Source organism: Muscardinus avellanarius (assembly GCF_963383645.1).
Source record: "Muscardinus avellanarius genome assembly, chromosome: 10".
NCBI classification, from domain to species: Eukaryota; Metazoa; Chordata; class Mammalia; order Rodentia; family Gliridae; genus Muscardinus; species Muscardinus avellanarius.
The window spans coordinates 94411067-94430107 of NC_137796.1; the positions used below are offsets into that span (position 1 = coordinate 94411067).

General features: G+C 48.6%; 1 protein-coding gene across 1 annotated transcript; it reads right to left on the bottom strand.

Annotated features, from left to right (window-relative positions):
* Positions 1 to 888: 888 nt before the first annotated feature.
* CHP2 (calcineurin like EF-hand protein 2) lies at positions 889 to 3850 on the bottom strand (the record flags this gene model as incomplete). Its single annotated transcript, XM_080703012.1, has 7 exons — positions 889 to 942; positions 1136 to 1258; positions 2549 to 2610; positions 2746 to 2873; positions 3007 to 3087; positions 3188 to 3260; positions 3784 to 3850. 7 exons carry the CDS (start codon positions 3848 to 3850, stop codon positions 889 to 891), a joined length of 588 nt encoding a protein of 195 aa, XP_080559138.1.
* Positions 3851 to 19041: the final 15191 nt, after the last annotated feature.

Sequence of the window (19041 nt, forward strand, 5' to 3'; positions counted from 1 at the left end):
CCAAGCGCGGGGATTACAAGCGTGTGCCACCGCCCAGTTAGGTAACCACCTCCCCCCCCATCCTAAGTCCTCAGACCTTCTTTTCTGGCTCTAGTTATTAGAACTCGACACAGGCCTCACCAATCAGTGTGTTCATTCCCCTGAAGGTAGGGGCGAAGCCCTAGTTAGGCCAAAGATACTCTGCTCAGAGTAAGCGGCACAAGGAAAGCTCTTCACACAGGGTTACTAGGCAGGAAGGATGGGAACTCAGAGCTGCTGGCAGACCACCATTCTCCACACTACTGGACAGCCCCTCCTGGAACAATGCCAAAGAAGAAGGAAACTGAGCCTGTGTCCTTGATCCAGCTGTGCCTGAAGACAGATACTACAATATGTTTTATTTTGTTTTATTTTTGTTTTATTTTGGGTACTGAGGATTGAACTCAGGGGCATTCTACCTCCAAGCTACAACCCCAGCTGTTGTGTTTTGTTTTGAAACAGGGTCTCACTGGGTTACTGAGAGTCCTGCTACATTGCTGAGGCCGTCTTCAAACCTGTGACCTTCCTGTCTCAGCCTCCCAAGTAGTAGAATCACGGGCATGTGCCGCCATGTCCAGCTCTGCCAGATGTTTTAATTGCGTAAGACTGTAACATCCCTTTTTTTATATACTTAGTCACTTCCGGTTGGATTTTCAGTCACTTGCAACCAAAAGATGGGAGGCTGATTCGCTGATCTGAGACCAGAGGAGCTAAAGTTTAGTACATACCCTTCCAGCTTTCTCTCCTGGTCCCTAAAGAGAGTTCAGTTTGGAAATAAGCATAGTCTGTGGAGATCTGGCCTCCACGGGGGCTGGGGACAAGTCCCAGCAGGCACGAGTGTGCATGAGCCAGCCACAGACACCGAGGGGATCACTTCAGGATCCGAATGCTCATTTTTTGTTCGATGTTCATCTTCTCTAAGGACTGGAGAGAGACGGATGTGGTCGAGTCAGGAGGTTTGCAGCCCAGGCCCCCGTGCGTGCAACCTCCTCCCCAGGTCCCACGCATTCCCCAGGACCCCGCCATCCCAGGCTTTCTACCTTCTTTTAACTTTGCTCCCCATACCCATCTTTCCTAAGGACTCCATCTCAACTCTACAGCCCGAGGACACTCTGACCTTCGCGAACTCCAAGAAGGACACGGCCCCATCCCCATCTTCATCGGCCTCCTGCACCGTGCGGTCCGCGATGCTCTCCAACTGCTCTTCCGTCACCTGGACCCCGACCATGAGCCGGAGGACCTGCGAGGTGGGAGAAGAGGCAGCCATAAAGACGAGGCGCAGGCCCTGCACAGCGGAGCACACCTGTGATCCCAGGACTTGGGAGGCCGAGACAGGAGGATTGCAAGTTTGAAGCCCACCTCGGCAACATAGGGAGGTCTCAGCAACATAGTGAAATCCTCTTCCAAAATAAAAAAATAAGCCAGGCGTGGTGGCGCACGCTTGTAATCCCCGCGCTTGGGAGGCTGAGACAGGAGGATCGCACAGGTTCGAAGGCAGCCTCAGCTACTTAGTGAGGCTATCAGCAACTTAGTGAGACCCTGTTTCCAAATAAAATATTTTTTAAAAGGTCTGGGAGTATAGCCCGGAGGTAGAAAGCCTCTGGGTTCCGCTCCCAGTACCACAAAAATAAATAAATAAATAAATAAATAAATAAATAAGGGCTGGGGGTATAGCTCAGGTAGAATGTCCCGGGGGAGAGGAGAAGGAAGGAGAAGGAGAAGGAGGAGAAGGAAGAGGAAGAGGAAGAGGAGGAGGAGGAGGAGGAGGAGGAGGAAAGAAAAAGGAAGGAGAAAGAGGAGGAGGAGGAAGAGGAAGGAGGAGGAAGGAGGAGGAGGAGGGGGAAGGAGGAGAAGGAGGAGAAGGAGGAGAGTAGCAGCAACAACAACAATGGCTACTCCTCCATCTTCCAAACCTCGCCCAGCTCACTATATAAAACTCCCAGTTTCATAAGGTATCACTCGTCCAGTGTCTACCCCATCCCAATAACTTTCATCACATTGCCTAGTCATTCCCCCACCTCTTCACGGTTCCATCTCCCATCTAACCCTGAGTCTCTTGTACCCACCAAACCCCACGTCCATCGTGGAAGCCAGCGCCATGGGCCCACGCTGCCGCCCCCACCCGCTGCAACACCTGCACCCCAGAGGCTCTGGATCTCCGCGCTATTGACATCAGGGCCAGACAACTCCTTGTCGCAGGAGGCTAGCCTGCCTATTTGTAGGGTGCAGCAAGCCGCATGCCTGATCTCTACCCCATACCAGTAGCGCACTCTCTCCCCTGCTGTGATGACCCAAAGTGTCTCCAGCTATTGCCAAATGTTCACTGAGGCTGGCAAAACTGGCCCCAGGTGAGAATCACGGGTCTATTCCTAACCTCGTGCCCAATTGCTCCTCTCGGGGCTCCCAGCTCTCCCACATTCCAACCGCACTCATCCCCACTTCATACCCAAGGCCCAAAGGCCGGCACCCCGCCCACGATGGTCCACCCCCCACCCATCCTCACTGCCCTCCAGCACCGTGGTCTTCCAACCTGCAGCATCTCCTGCCTGGAGATCTTCCCATCCTGGTCCAGGTCGTAGAGCTGGAAGGCGACTGGTAAGAGAGGGCAGGGGAGGAGGTGAGTTTTTCCTGGTTCTCTGCTGGCAGGTCATCGGGGAAGGTCACCAAGAGGAAGTGGTTATGGGGTAAATCTGGGGTCCTGGCCTGGACAGGTTCCCACACACTCACAGCGAAGTTTGTTCATTCTGCTGTTGGGGGGCTCCGGTTGCTTGGGGTCTCGGGTTCCTGCGTCTTCATCTATGGGTCGAAAATGTGCCAGAACCCTGGCAAAACCTCGGAAGTCCAACCGCTGACTCCTGGGAAGTGGGAAGGAGAGGGGCAGCTGTCACCCATCACCCAGGGGGGCTCTGACTTCTCTAGGCCCCCTCCCTCCTACCCACCCGTTGGCAGGTTTCTCCAGCCCCACCTCCCATCCCCAGCAAGGCTCACCCATCTGGGAAGAAACTGTCTATAATGCGGTCTCCAAGGGGGTTCACAGCCAGTGCTCCAATCTGCTGGAGATCCATGCGACTGCAAGGTCAAAGTTCAAAAGAGAAAGGGCAAAGGTGGCTACTGAGGGAAACGGGGTCAGGGAGACAGGCAAGAGGGCATCGGGTCAGAGACCCCTCACCTCAAGTAGCCCTTCTTGCTCCTGTCCAGGGCCCGGAACCGGTGGTGGAGGCGGACCAGACTGGCTTGCGAGACTGTGGAGGGAACCGGGGAGGGAGACCCCATCTGAGGACCCCGACTGAGGACGCTGCAGACGCCCACCCCTTGTGCTGGGGAAGGTGGGCTGAGGACCACAGGGGCTTGCTGGAGGGGCCGAGGGATGAAGGCGGAGCTGGCTGCGCTGGAGTAAGCTTGTCCAGACCCCACAGATGCCAGGTTCAGATCCTGGAGGCTCCCGGCATCCCCAGAAACCAAGGGGCCAAAGTCTCCTCCCTCCATCCTCGGTCAGCTCTGCTTCCATCTGAGCTCAAAAACCCCCGAGTGCCCGAATGACTTTGGCCCCCAGGCCCGCAAACCAGGACCCCCTCCAAACTTGGACGCCGGGACCCCTAAGTCAGTGCAGCCTGGCTCTGCGTCCCAGCGCTGGGGTCTCCGTCTCGCAGCTCCGGGTCCATCCCGTCCACCGAGCCCTCCCTAGGGCGCCCCTGCGCTCCGCTAAACCTCCCCCTGTCCCCGGCCCCGGCCCCCTCCCAGGCCGGCCGAGCGGGGCGCACTCACAGCCGGTCTCCCGCCGGATGCTGTCCACGTCGGGAATGACCGCGGCGTGGGAGCCGCGCGAGCCCATGGCCGAGCTGGGGCGGGAGGACGCGCGCACGTCCCGGCTGCGCCCCGCGTCTGGGAGGCGCGGCCGCCCGGTGGCCCCAGGGCCGAAGGCCAAGGGCCTGGCGCGCAGCCAGCCTCCAAACCCCGGCGTGCCTCGCCTCCCACCCGTGACCCGGGCGAAGAGAAAACAATGCCCGGGGTAGCGGGTCAGAGGGCACGGTGCGAACAACGGGTCGTTTCAGCCCGGAGAGGCTGAGGTCGGCGGGGAGAGGCTGGAGGGCGCCGCCTCCCCTCGGGTCTGTTCTCCCGGCCGGCCAAGATGCCCGATCCACCTCCTCCTCCTCCTCCTCCCGGCCTGCCTTCGGAGGGACAGAGTCCAAGTCCTGCTGGGAAGAGGGCGGAGGCCTCGCCTGCATCCCCGAGAGCAGGGGGCAGAGAGAGGCCCCCGGGCCGCCCAGGGCGGGGGTCAGGACGGCGGGGAGGCCGAGGGGACCAGGCAGAGCAGAAAGAGCACTCCTAGATCAGAGGACCTCGGCTGGAATGCCCGCCATCCCACTGCTCTAGGCAGACCAGTACATCCTGGCTCTTGTCTTCTTTGTTGAGTCTACAACCTATTTTTGCTAATGCACATTAAGCTCATGCTTAAGATCCAGGACATTTATCTAAAAATCCAGATGCCTGGCTTCTGAGAAATCAGCAGCTCTGCCACCACCAAGCCAGCGGTTCTCCATTTGCAACAGTCCCCACCCAACCCAAGCCTCTTGCTTTTCTTGGAGGCTGCCCAGGGGGTTGGTTACGCCCTATCTTAAAGCATGCAATCCTGGTCCCTTTTCTGTACCTGTAACTGAACATGACAGACTGCGTGACTTATTAAGATTAAAGGTTTGAGCCAGGCGTGGTAGTACACCTGTAATCCCAGTACTTGGGAGGCTGAGACAGAAGGATCACAAGTTCGGGGCCGGCCTCAGAAACCTAGTGAGAGCCTGTTTCAAAAAATAAAAATAAAAAGGTCTGGGGTTGTAGCTCAGTGACAGAATGTCCCTGGGTTCAATCCCCAGTCCCAAAAAAAGAAAGAAAAAAAGTATATTAGGCTCCTCGTTCTGGAGGCTGGGACAATCACGAACAGCAGCCGTAGGTGGTGAGGTACTTCCCAGGGTGGGGTTTCTGCAGCGGAGGCCACACTGGAATCTCCTGTGAGCTAACAGAGCATCCCAGCTCAGGCCTCTTCCACTCCTCTAATAAAGCCACAGGCCCACTGGGGGAGGGTCCCACTTTTGGGGGGGAGGGCATACTAGGGATTAATCCAAAGGAGGCTCTACCTCCAAGCTATACCCCGGCCCTTTTAATTTTTTATTTTGAAACAGAGTCTCCATAAGTTGAAAAGGCTGGCCTTGAACCTGCCATCTTCTTATTTCAGCCTCCCAAATACTAGGATTACAGGCCTGTGCCACCACACCCGGCTAGGGTCCCACCTTTATGGCCGCATTTAACTTTAATTGCTGCTCCAAGCTCCTGCCTTCAAATTCCTACCCGCTTCTGAAACCTCACAATGGGGGTGAAATCTCAATAGACCTGGGCATGGTGGAGCACACCTGGAAGCCCAGTCCTTGGGAATCTCAAACAGGAGGATGGAAGGTTTGAAGCCAGCCTCAGCAATTTAGCGAGGCCCTTCACAATTTAGTGAGATTCCATCTCAAAATAAAAAATAAAATAGGGCTGGGGATGTGGCTCCGAGGCAGAATTCCCCTGGGTTCCATCCCCAGTACTACACACACACACACCCAAAAAGTAAAAAATTCAACATGAGTTTTTATGAAGACATTCAAACTATGTTCTATATTTTCTCAATGGAAACCATATCACCCAAGGAAGAAAAAAAAATCTTTTATTCTCTATGTATAAAGCACAAATTGAGATTCAGTCTAAATACCTATATAAATATACAGCATTATATGTGGTATTAAACTTTCATGAGGGACGGGTGATCATGAGGAAAAATACCAAAAAGGCTCTGGAGTTTCTCCTCCCTTATCTGAAGTCGTCTTGTATCCCGATCACTCCCCAGCTTCTGCATACGTAAAGCAAAGAAGAGGGTCAGGAGGGGAGAGATAATCGATGAAGGAGACGCTTCCACCGACGCCGTGTACGGATGTCAAATGACCACCGCCAATCTCAGTACCAAGGACGGGGAAGGGGAGGCCGCCCAGGGTTGGGGGGACACACCCGGTGCCGTGAGCACCTATGTCTCTGTCGTTCTGAACCACATTATGATGTGACACCACAATGTACCGATGAAAGTATATTAAAAAGAAATTTAGAAGCTATCTAAATTTTAGAAATTTTTACAGACTCTGGGAGAGAAAAGGATACCAATTAAAAAAAAAAAAAACCTTGAGAAACTTAGTTGTAAAGAGGCAAGCACCCCAGGGTGCCCAGGTTTGGAGCTATCCCCCTCGCCCCACGCGCAATCGCACATATACACAAACTTTGCAGGGGAGAAAGTGCAGGCTGCTCATTGCAAGAGTTCAAATTCATATCCACCCTGGAGAGAGAGAGAAGCTAAAGAAACATTATTCTCTGGCCCCAGGCAGAGGTCTGCATCAAATAAGCCTTGAAAATATTGATCTAAGAAGTGCATGCTTCTCTTTCAGACACCCCAAGGACCAAAGCCTGTGGGAAACCAACACTCCTCCCTAATTAAGCCCAACAACCCCTCCGGTGCGTGGCCCGGAGTCCGGCAGGGAGAGTGTTTTGGGTTCAGCTCTGAACGCAGGTGGGGGCCGGAAGTCCCTGGGAAGCAGCAATAATCACCTCCGGTCAGCTTGGGATGCTGATCTGAGACAGGCTTCTCCAGCCTGAGTCAGCGCCTCACTAAACAGTGATGCCAGGGAGCAATTAACTCGGTGCACGCACAGGAAAGCGCTGCACCATCCTTTCCTGCTTCCGGAGGCCAGTGGGGTAAATTGACTTCAGGACACACGTGGCCTCCTCTTTACAGGGGACTTCAGGGGGAAAGGTGTTGGAGGAATTTTCTTCTTTTTTTTTTTTTTTTTTTTTTTGGTACTAAGGGTTCAACCCAGAGGCCTTCTACCTTCTACCCTGTTAGCCTTTTTTAATTTTTTTATTTTGAAACAGGATCTCACTAAGCTGCTGAGCCTGCCCTCAAACCTGAGATCCTCCTGTCTCAGCCTCCCAAGTACTGAAATTACAGGCATACGCCACCATGCCCACTTCTGCAAAACCTTACATGCCAGATTCAGCCTGAAGATTTGGTTTGGGCTGTGGCGAGCCGCCATTAGAAGATGGCGCCGGCTTCCTGCCTCTGAACTAGAAAATGGCGCCGGCTTCCTGCCTCTGAGCTTGACACATGGCTGTGCAGGAAGCAACTCCATATTTGGAGGCTAAGGTTATGTAATGCATGACGTGGTGGTGGCCTGACGAGCATGAGCCAATGAGTGAGTGAGACGTGGCAGGGAGTGATTGGGAGGGTTAATGTTTATAATCCCCTGCGCAAGGCAGATCTTTGCCAGGCCATGCCATTCTGCCATTCCGCCATTACTAGTATCCTGAATAAACGGCTTGCAAGAAGAGCTTCGTGTCGTGTCTTAATCGCTGGTCGAGGGACGCGACATTGGGCCTTTAAGCTCCGCACGTGTTGCTAGCCATGCTTGACAAAGGTCCACTTGGAAAAATGCTTAAGCAACGATAGTTAAGAAGTCAGGCGTGGTGGTACTCACCTTTAATTCCAGTACTTGGGAGCGAGATTCAAATCCTTCTCCCACTTTTTTAGTTGGGCATTTATCTTTTTATTTTTGAGTAATAAGAGTTTAATATTTTTCTAAAGTGTGTGTGTGTGTGTGTGTGTGTGTGTGTGTGTGTGTGTGTGTGTTGTAATGGAGTTTGGAGTACTGGGGATTGAACCTAGGGGCGTTCTACCTCCTAGCTACACTCCCCAGCTCTTTTTATTTTTTGTTTTGAAATAGGGTCTTGCTCACAGAAAGAGAGTATGTTTTCTTTAATATGCCCAAACTAGGGAGTATTAGGAATACCAGAGGGACCCCAGATAATGGAGGGGAAACCTCAGCAAAGCTAGAATGGAAGGGTAAGAGAGGAAGAAGGCTGAGGTCGATTCATGGAGGAGCCACATCCGAATATGTGTAAAAGTATGAATATATACATATATGTGCATATGTGTATATATATATAAATACATGAAAAGAATCTTGATATCACTCAGTTATCAAGGAAATAAAAATCAAACCACAATGAGATACTTCTTCACACCACTTGGATGATTACAATTAAGAGAAACAAGAAAAAAAAAAACAGAAAATAACAAGCGTTGGAGAAGATATGGAGAAATTAGAGCCCTCGTCCATTTCTGGTAGAACTGTAAAATGGTATAGTCATTGAGAGAAACAGTTTGAGAATTTCTCAATAAGTTAAGCAAAATTATCACAATGACCCAATCATTCCACTCCTGGGTGGGATGATTTTCCACTCAAAAGAACTGAAAACAGGTGTCCCAACAAAAACTGCGCATGAACGTTCAATATAGTCAAAACGTAGAAAAACTCCACATGCCCATCGGTTGATGAAAGGATAAACAAAATATGGTATATTCATGCAAACGGAATATTATTTGACCATGCAAGTTAATAAAGTACTGACATGTGTCACAATATACATAAACCTGAGAAATAGTATGCTAAGATAGGCCAGGCACAGAGATCACATGTTGTATGACTTCGTTTTTATAAAATGCTGAGAACAGGTGAACTGACAGACATAGAAAGTAGATTAGTGGCTGCTGAGGGTTAGGGAGGTGGAGGGCAGCGGGGGTTTCTAAAGAGGACAGGTCTTCATCCTGAGAGGATGGGAATATTCTAAGGTTGACTTGGTGAGGTTCACACATATCTGCAGATATATTAAAATCTATTGCATTGTACACATTAAATGGATGGATTAGATGGTATGTAAATTATACCTTGATAAAGCTGGGGTTTTTTTTAAAAAAAAAAGCTTTAAAAAGTTCTGAAAGTAAAAGTAAGGAGGGAAAACTTAATCTAACAGATTTTTAAATGTATTATGAAGGTACAATCAGCTATGCTGAAATGGTGCGGGAATAGACAGACAGATAAGAAAAAGACAGGAAAGTCAGAAATAGACCCAAATACATATGGGAATTTGTCATGTGATAAAAGTAACATTTTAAGCCAGTGGAGAAAATGTGGATTATTCAGTAAATGTCATTTGGGACATCTGTCTTTTGGGGGAAGAATAAGGCTGTACCCCTGCGTTCTTCTACCAAAATAAATTCCAGACGAAATAAAGCCTTTAATGCAAAATGAAGCCATATAGTACCAGAAGAGATCCTGGGTACATTTTGTTATAATCTTGAGCAGGAGAAGGCTCTTTAAACGTGAAATAAGACATTGAAACTGTAGAGAAAAGACTGACAAATATGACAATTAAAATCTCTGTCTAGATACACACATATGTGTGTATATAGATAAAGATATGCATACAGACATACATATGCATGTGTGTGCACATATCTAGAGAGCCAAAGGACAAACTTAGGAAGATGTTCAGTCTCTGTAAAAGGTAAAAGAAATCTTAACAAAAAAATATTGAGTAAGATATGAAATAGAGCCAGGTGTGGCAGCGCACACCTGTAATCCCAGTACTTTGGAGGCTGAGACAGGAGGTTGTCAGGTTTGAGGCCAGCCTAAAAAACTTAGCAAGCCTCTCAGCAAGTTAGTGAGACCCTGTTTAAAAATAAAAAGGTCTAAGCCGGGCGTGGTGGCGCACGCTTGTAATCCCCGCGCTTGGGAGGCTGAGACAGGAGGATCGCACAGGTTCAAAGCCAGCCTCAGCTACTTAGTGAGGCTCTCGGCAACTTAATGAGACCCTGTTATCAAATAAAAATATAAAATAGGGCTGGGAGTATAGTCGGGAGGTAGAAAGCCTCTGGGTTCCACCCCCAGTGCCACCAAATAAATAAATAAATAATAAAAAAGTAAAAAGTAAAAGGTCTAGGGTTTCAGTTTGGAGGGAGAAAACCCTTGGGGTCAATCCACAGTAAAACAGCAACAACAAAAATATAAAATAGAAGCCGGGCGTGGTGGTGCACACGTGTAATCCCAGCATTCGGGAGGCTGAGACAGGAGGATCGTGGTTCACAGACAGCCTCAGCTACTTAGTGAGGCCCTCGCAACTCAGTGAGACCCGGTTTCAAAATAAAGAATAAAAAATAGGGCTGGGGGTGTAGCTCGGAGGTCAAATGCCCCTGGGTTCCATCCCCAGACTCGCAAAAAAAAAAATACAAAATAGAAATAGTTAATGCGCATAAAAATTGTCCAACTCACAATGTTTAAAAATACAAATTAGAACAAGGGAGTATATCTCTCTTTGAAATGCAAGAATACAGGCTCAAGAACATCAAGTAAGAAAACGCCATCTTTTATTTATTTATTATTTACATATATATTTTCCGGTGCTGGGGATTGAACCCAGGGGGCATTCTACCTCCGAGCTTCACCTTTAGCCCTATTTTTTATTTTTATTTTGAAACAGGGTCTTATTAGACTGCTGAGACCCTCACTAAGTTGCTGAGGCTGGCCTTGAATCTGTGATCCTCCTGTCCCAGCCTTCCAAGCACTTGGATCACATGCGTAAGCCACCGCCCCTGGCAGCAAGAGCCGTCGTTCGGGGTCTCTTAGACCAAGAGTGTGACAGGACACAGCGGCAAGGCTTCCAGGTGGAAGAGGAGACGATCCGATTTCTGTTTAGTAACAGCTCAAATCGGGCAGGTGGCCGCCATGGAGGTGGTGAGAGGGGCCCACTGCGATTCTTGTTTGGAAAGAAGCCATGAAATGTGCTGTGTGTTCAACGTGGGCATAATTACAAGAGGAAGACTCCAAGATTCCTGTCCTAAACAACCGGAAGGTGTCATTTCCTGGGAAGGTAAAGAGACTGAGAAGGAGACAAATTCCAAGGGGGGAAATTTTTTAAAAGTCCTCTGGCTGCTTTCCAATAAAGGTATTAAATGGTTGCTTGGGTACAGAAGTATAGAATTTGAAAGAGAAGTTGGCGCAAGAGCTATTGAGTTGGCATTTTGTGTTTCTGGTTTTTGTTTGTTTGTTTTTGTTTTGCAGTACTGGGGATGGAACCCAGGGGCATTCTACCTCTGGACCACACCCCCAGTCCTCCTATTTTATTCTTTATTTTGAAACAGGGCCTCACTGAGTTGCAAAGTTGCTGAGGCTGTCCATGAACCATGATCCTCCTGTCTCAGCCTCCCAAATGCTGGGACTGTAAGCGTGCACCACCACGCCCAGCTGTGTTTCTGGTTTTATTTGTCTCAAAGTATTTTATTTTATTTTATTTTATTTGTGGTACTGGGGGTGGAACCCAGAGGCTTTATACTTCCAGACCTATTTTATATTTTATTTGGAAACAGGGTCTCACTAAGTAGCTGAGGCTGGCTTCGAACCCGTGCGAACCTCCTCTCAGACTCCCAAATACTGGGATTACAAGCATGTGCCTGTTGGGGCCCACTCGGCAGGACCGAGGTGGCACCCAGGCTTGTTGCCAGCGTGGACTCAAGATGGCGCCTGGGCTTGCAGCCAAGTCACGAGGCTCACGAGGCTGGCGGTGCCCTGAGCCTGCGCAGTGAGCCCTATCAGGCGCCTTACGGATAATTAGTGACGCAACGCCTAGTGCTACCACCTGCCCGCCCAGGAGAAGGTTAAAAAGCGCGCATGCCCTAGCGGGGGAAAGGAGAAGGAGCTAAGAGGGTTGGTGGACAGGAAGAGCGGTTCCTTGGCGGACTGCTCCGGGCTCCGAGCTGGGACGGACATGTTCACAAAGCCACCATTGTGACCGGTGTGTGCTGCAGCAGAGACATAGAGTGCCAGAAGGAGGGTTGGTGGAGTGATGAGGGAGAGGATAGAAGACTGATGTTGTTTTTACCTGAGAGGGCGTTGAGAGAGCATTAAAGAGGAATGGTAACTGTACAAGAACCTGGGGTAATAAAACTGCTTGAGGAAGATCGTGTAAGAGTCGTCACTGCGCACGACAAATGGTGGCCCGTACGGGGACCTTCGCTTTGATCAGAACCTCGGCAGTCCCGGGCAGCCGGCTGGTAAGTACTCCTTTGACTCCGAAAAGGGAGGAGGAGGCTCCATTAAGGAGGATATTTTTTAGTGTTTTCCCCGATCAAAGGGGGCTCCATTAAGGAGGATATTTTCCCCGATCAAAGGGGGCTCCATTAAGGAGGATATTTAGTAAATAAGGCTCGCGGATAAGCGAGGCTCGCGGAAAAGTGAGGGACAGCGCTGTATTTTCCCCGATCAAAGGGGGCTCCATTAAGGAGGATATTTAGTAAATAAGGCTCGCGGATAAGCGAGGCTCGCGGAAAAGCGAGGGACAGCACTGTATTTTCCCCGATCAAAGGGGGCTCCATTAAGGAGGATATTTTTTAGTGTTTTCCCCGATCAAAGGGGGCTCCATTAAGGAGGATATTTAGTAAATAAGGCTCGCGGATAAGCGAGGCTCGCGGAAAAGCGAGGGACAGCGCTGTATTTTCCCCGATCAAAGGGGGCTCCATTAAGGAGGATATTTTTTAGTGTAAGCAAGTTAGAGAATCGGGCTGGTCCTGATTCGACTCCCTCTCCTAATCCGCCACCATAGATGGAAGACACCTGAGGTTAGTTGGAAAAGGGGCCTAATGTGTAAAGGATAGGTCAGAAGATTAGTTCCTAACGTAAGAGTTGTAAACTACTGCTTGGTACTGTAGAGATGAGTTGTTTTCTTTAAGATCTTTGGGGAATTATTTCTACTTTCCCTCTTCCTTTACCTTGGTTAATGATAGTTTAGGTTGTTTTATTGATACCTGTTTTCTGACTTTCTGCTATGCTTCTATGCATCCTTGGAGACTTTGGAATTTCTGCTCTTATTGCTGTAATTGTGGCCTCTGTGGCCGTGGCAGTTATTGCAGCCACTATGAATGCTCTATCCTCACATGTGGCTGCTGGCATGGCTCAGCAAGCTCAATTATCTGGACTATATGTATAACGTATGTGCAGTATCAGAATTTCTCCCATGCAGGCAATTTGTTTCGTCAATTAAGCAAGACGCTTCTAGGAACTTGGAGCCGTGAATTTGAACACACCATGATTGAGCTATGAGCATCCATCGCTGCAATTAATTCTACCCGCGTGGAAATCGCCGCAGTACAACAATGAATGGACTTAATACATGGAACATTGGGTTTTTTAAAAGACTGGGGTGGCATGGCGTTCTGGGCATTCTTGCTGGTGGTAGCATGATGTTTCATGGTTGGATATATCAGGCGAACTCGACAACGCGCACTGCAACAACAGCGCATATTGGTGCAAGCTCTGGCAGCCCTAGAAGCTGGCTTATCTCCCCATGTATGGCTCAGTATGCTGGATCGGTAGTCAGTGACGGGTAAGATCGTCCCCGGGACCTTTCAACCTAAGACAGGGAAACAATCATGCTATTGTTCTCCCAATGACGGGTAAGAATGGTCCTTGAGGGTCGGCAACCTAAGACAGGCACGATCCCGAGCCTTATTTTAATAAAACAAAAAGGGAGATATGTTGGGGCCCACTCGGCAGGACCGAGGTGGCACCCAGGCTTGTTGCCAGCGTGGACTCAAGATGGCGCCTGGGCTTGCAGCCAAGTCACGAGGCTCACGAGGCTGGCGGTGCCCTGAGCCTGCGCAGTGAGCCCTATCAGGCGCCTTACGGATAATTAGTGACGCAACGCCTAGTGCTACCACCTGCCCGCCCAGGAGAAGGTTAAAAAGCGCGCATGCCCTAGCGGGGGAAAGGAGAAGGAGCTAAGAGGGTTGGTGGACAGGAAGAGCGGTTCCTTGGCGGACTGCTCCGGGCTCCGAGCTGGGACGGACATGTTCACAAAGCCACCATTGTGACCGGTGTGTGCTGCAGCAGAGACATAGAGTGCCAGAAGGAGGGTTGGTGGAGTGATGAGGGAGAGGATAGAAGACTGATGTTGTTTTTACCTGAGAGGGCGTTGAGAGAGCATTAAAGAGGAATGGTAACTGTACAAGAACCTGGGGTAATAAAACTGCTTGAGGAAGATCGTGTAAGAGTCGTCACTGCGCACGACATGTGCCACCACGCCTGGTTGTCTCAAAGTATTTTGTGTGTGGAGGAGGGTAGTATTGGGGATGGAATCAAGGGCATTTTATCTCCAAGATATACCCACAGCATTTTCCATTTTTTCTTTTGAAACAGGGTCTCACTGAGTTGCTGAGAGTTCTGCTACATTGCTGAGACTAGTCACGAACCTGCAATCCTCCTGTCTCAGCCTCCAAGCACTGGTATTGGGATTGCAGACGTTTGCCACCAAACTTCAAAGTTTGTAATTGTTTTGGCGATACTGCTAATTGAGCCCGAGGGCATTCCACCTCCAAGCTCGGCCCCCACCCCTACTTTATTTTTTTTTTTAAACAGGGTCTCACTACTGGGTATCTTTTCAAAGGGGTTGAAATCAGAGAACTACAGTAATATATACATACCCATGTTCATCGCAGTACAATTCATAATAGCCAAAATATGGAACCAACTTAGGTGTCCATCAACAGCTGAATGGATTACAAAATTATGGGAAATACGCATAATGGAATTCTACTCAGCAATAAATAACAAAATTATGTCATTTGTAAGAAGAGGGAAAGACCTGAAGAACATTATGTTAAGTTAGATTAGCTAAGCCCAGAAAGAGAAGGGACCTATGTTTTATTCTAATAGGCTTGAGCTAGGGAGTATTTGGGATACTGGAGGAGAAACCTCAGCGAAGCCAGGAGGAAGGTTAGGGGAGGAAGAAGGCTGGGGTCCATTAAATGGAAGTGCTCTGTGCGACTATGTGTATGCATGTGAATATAACATTGTTAACTAGACACTCAGGAAGGAGGAAAATGGGGGAGCTAGAGGGGGCACCAAGTACTGTGTGGATATATGCCACTCTCAGCATGATCTACATGATGATGTGAGACGATAGTGCACCAATAAGAAATAAAGATAAATAAAAAATAAAAAAAACAGGGTCTCGTTAAGTTGTTGAGGCTGACCTTGAAACCTCAGTCTTCCTGTCTCAGTCTCCCGAGTACTGGTATTACAGGTGTGCACCACCGCACCCAGCTCGTACGATATTTTCTAATTTCCTGTGACTTCTTTAGCCTATCAATTGTTTAAGAATGCACCGCTTAATTTATACATATTTGTGAATATTACAGTTTTCCTTCGTTTATTGATTCCCAGTTTTATTCTATTGTAGAAGAGCTACTCGGTGTGGTTTTAATCTTTTACAATATGTTGAGACTTATTTTGTGACCCAGCAAATAGTTTAACCTGGAAGACACTGAACACTTCGTGTACACTTGAGAAGAATGTGTGCGCTGCTGTTGTTGGACAAAGTGTTTTAAATGTCTGCTAGGTGTGCGTGGCTGATAGTATTGTTCGAGTCCTCGTCACCTATTGATTTTCTGTCCAACTGTTCTACCCAGTATTAAAAGTTGGGTATGGAAGTCTCCAACCATATTTGTAGCACTCTCTTTTTTCCCCTTCAGTTCTGTCAATGTGCTTCATAGATTTGGGGGCTGTGTTAGTCAGCTTTGTGTCACTGTGACCAAGACACCTGACAAGAACAGCTTAGAGGTGGAAAAATGTTCTTTGGTTTTGTTTTTGAGGTCTCAGCCCGTGTCAGCCGACTCCATCGCTTGGACTTGAGGCGAAGCAGAACATCATGGCGGAAGGGTATGGCGGGGAGAGCTTCTCAGCTCCTGGCAGCCAGGAAGCAGGGAGAGGCAGAGAGGCAGAGAGGGACCAGGGAGATATGGAGGCCACATCCCCAGTGAACTACAGTTACCTCCTAGTAAAACCTTTCCAATTATTCATTCATCATGATTTCACCTCTAAACAACACATGAGGTTTAGGGGAACACTCCAAATCCAGGCCATTATAGGGGCTCTATTGTTTGGTCAGCTGTTTTTTATTTTTTATTATTATTATTATTTTTTTGCAGTACTGGGGATTGAATCCAGGGGCATTCTAACTCCAAACCACACCCCCAGCCCTATTTTTATTCTTTATTTTAAAACAGGGTCTCACTAAGTTGAGGAAAGCCTCACTAAGTAGCTGAAACTGGCCACAAACCTATAATCCTCCTGTCTCAGCCTCCCAAGTACTAGGGTGAGCCACCACGCCCAGCTGGCCAGCCATTTATAATTGTCATATTTTCTTGATGTTATATATTTGGAGATTATCAGTATACAGAGTGTATTAATTTGTGTGTGTGTGTGTGTGTGTGTGTGTGTGTGTGTGTGTGTGTGTTACTGAGGATTGAACCCAGGGACATTCTACCCCAACCTGTTTTTGTGTGTGTGTATGGTCCTGGGGATGGAACCCAGGGGCCTCTACCTCCCGGCTATACCCCCAACCTATTTTATATTTTATTCTGAAACAGGATCTCATTAAGTTTCTGACAGCCTCACTAAGTAGCTGAGGCTGGCTTTAACCCTGTGTAATCCTCCTGTCTCAGCCTCCCAAGTACTGAGATTACAAGTGTGCGCCACCACGCCCAGCTCCCAACCTGGTTTTTTATTCTTTATTTTAAAACAGGGTCTCACAAGTTGCTGAGGCTGCCTGCGAACCTATCTATCATTCTCCTGTCTCATCCTCCAAGTACTGGGATTACAGGTGTGCACCACCATGCCTGGCTCTACAGATGGTATTAAAAAGCTGGGATTGGATAAGATCACCGAAGAAGTCAATAAAGGAAGAAGTCCCAGGACTAAGTGCTGGGGAGGAGATCGGCAAAGGAGACCGGGTGACAGACAGAGGAGCAAAACCAGGAGGGATTTTTTTTTTTTCAGCTCAGTAAAGAAAATGAGTCAAAACAATACCCACACATTGAAGTTTATGGCTCACATGTGGGGAATTGTGGTAATGTCTGGGACCACGCGTACGGAGTGCTTTTCAAGATGGAAAGTGAAAACATCCATCTCCCCTTCTGCTTGCTAATGCCAAGGTGGTGAGGTCAGCTCTACCCAGGGTTGGCATTCTCTAAAGGTATGTATAACAGACTGATACGCCTTCTCTTCAGGTTTCCCCAGGGAGACTAGAATTGTGCACCAAATTGATATAAACCAGAACCCAGTAGGGCATACTGCCCAAGTGCCTCAGAGTGTAAAAAGAGCTGGACATGGTGGTGCGTACCTATAATCCTAGACGCCGAGACAGTGGGATGGCAGGTTCAAGGCCAGCCTCAGCAATGTAGCGAGAGTCTATTCAATCTAGCAAGAACCTGTTTTAGGATAAAAATAAAAAAAATTAAAATGTCTAGGGGGTAGAGCTCAAAGGTAGCATGCCCCTGAATTCAATCCCCGGTACCAAAAAAAAAAAAAATTGTATAAAAGGAATGTAATGGACACTGGCTTTCATCCAGTGGTCCCCAGCTATGATTCTGCTAAAACTTCAAGGCAACCTTGTCCACATGGGAAGGAAAGGCATCTCTGAACTAAAGCCATCTGTTCTTTTTGGGAAGACCAGAGAATCAGGTTTGCAAAGGGTGCGAACCAGGACAGCTTTGGAGTGCCTGGCAGGAGGAGCTTTCACGGGAACAGTGCAAAGACGATTTGGACGATGCCGCCGTCCCTTCTCAAGTTAGAAGCAAATGAAAACATATAGTCATGCAAATATCTGCACACAGATGCCTACCACTACCATTCTTCAAAATAGCCAACAATGAAAACAACAGATTGCTCCCTTTGGGCATCTCCTATAAAAGCACCACTGTAGTCTGGATCTTAAGCTTACTCTTCTTCCTAAAAGACCACATGGCTCCTCACCATGATGTACAGCCCCGCCGCAGCCCCAAACCAATGGATCCAACTAAGCTTGAACTAAGACTTCTGAAACTGAGCCGAAATAAACCTTTCCTCTGTTGATTTGCCTTGAGTATTTTGACACAGTGATGGGAATCTAATACAAGCATTAATTCCTCTCATGAGGGCTCCACCTCTCAGAGGTCCCAACCCTTAAGAGCATAACACTGGGAGTTAGGTTTCAACCAGTAACTTTGGGAGGAACATGCACATTCAAAGCATATCAGATACATCCCAGATGAGCTATCGGCCATCCAAATCGGACTTAACAATACCACTTAACATTTCTATCTCACTCCTGCCCTGGAGTGAACCTGGGAATAACAGGATGAGCACCTTTCACAGCTGCCATGAGGAGGGTCCCTCTTGGAGCCCATAGACTCCAGCCTCAGGGGGCCCTGGCTAGTTTCCAGAAAGTCCCCACCACCATTCTACCATCGCTTGGCTTCAACGATAGAAGAATCCTTTCTTGCCCAGTTCCAATTTCTGTATGTGATCCTGCATGTAACCCTAACAGGACTAAGGATGGGGAACCTGATCCCACCCACACAACCCTCGGGATGAGCCTGTCCCAAGCCAGAGGGAAGCTTCTGAGGCTGGGCCATTCTATCTGTTAAGGTTTGGGTCTGGAGAGTCCCCCGAAAGTGGGTGTGTTGGAAGCTTGGCCCCCAGTGCAGCAAGCTTTAGAGGTGGGCCGTGGCTGGAGGAGGTGGGTAGCTGGGGGAGTGACCTCGAGGACTTTATCTGTTCCTGGACCGCTCTCCTATCACTCTCCCTGCTTCCCAGCTGCCATGAGTTGAACAGCTTTCCTCTGCCAAGCCCTGCTGCCGTGATGGTTCTGGCCACAGCCTGAGACCTCAGAAACTGAGAGACAAAATAAACCTTTCCTTGCCTAAGTTGTGCTTGTCAGGTATTTTGGTAGCAGTGACGCAAAAGCCGCCTGTCACAGCATCCTGAACATACCATATGGCCAGCAACGACGAGCATGCCTGGAGTCAAACTTCAGGAAAACACTTCTCCAGTTCTCAAAACCCTGCTGAAGAGACGCCATCTTGCATTAGGAAAAAAGACAGCCTGTCTATGTGCATCGAGATTATAGGAACCAACGGAGCAGAATAGAAGACCCAGAAAGAAGTCCACACACTTACAGCCAATCGCTTTTTGACAAAGGGCCAAAAACATACACTGGAGAAAAGATAGCCTGTTCAACAAATGGTGTTGGCAAAACTGGTTAACCATATGCAGAAAATTGGAAATTAATCCCACTTTCTCA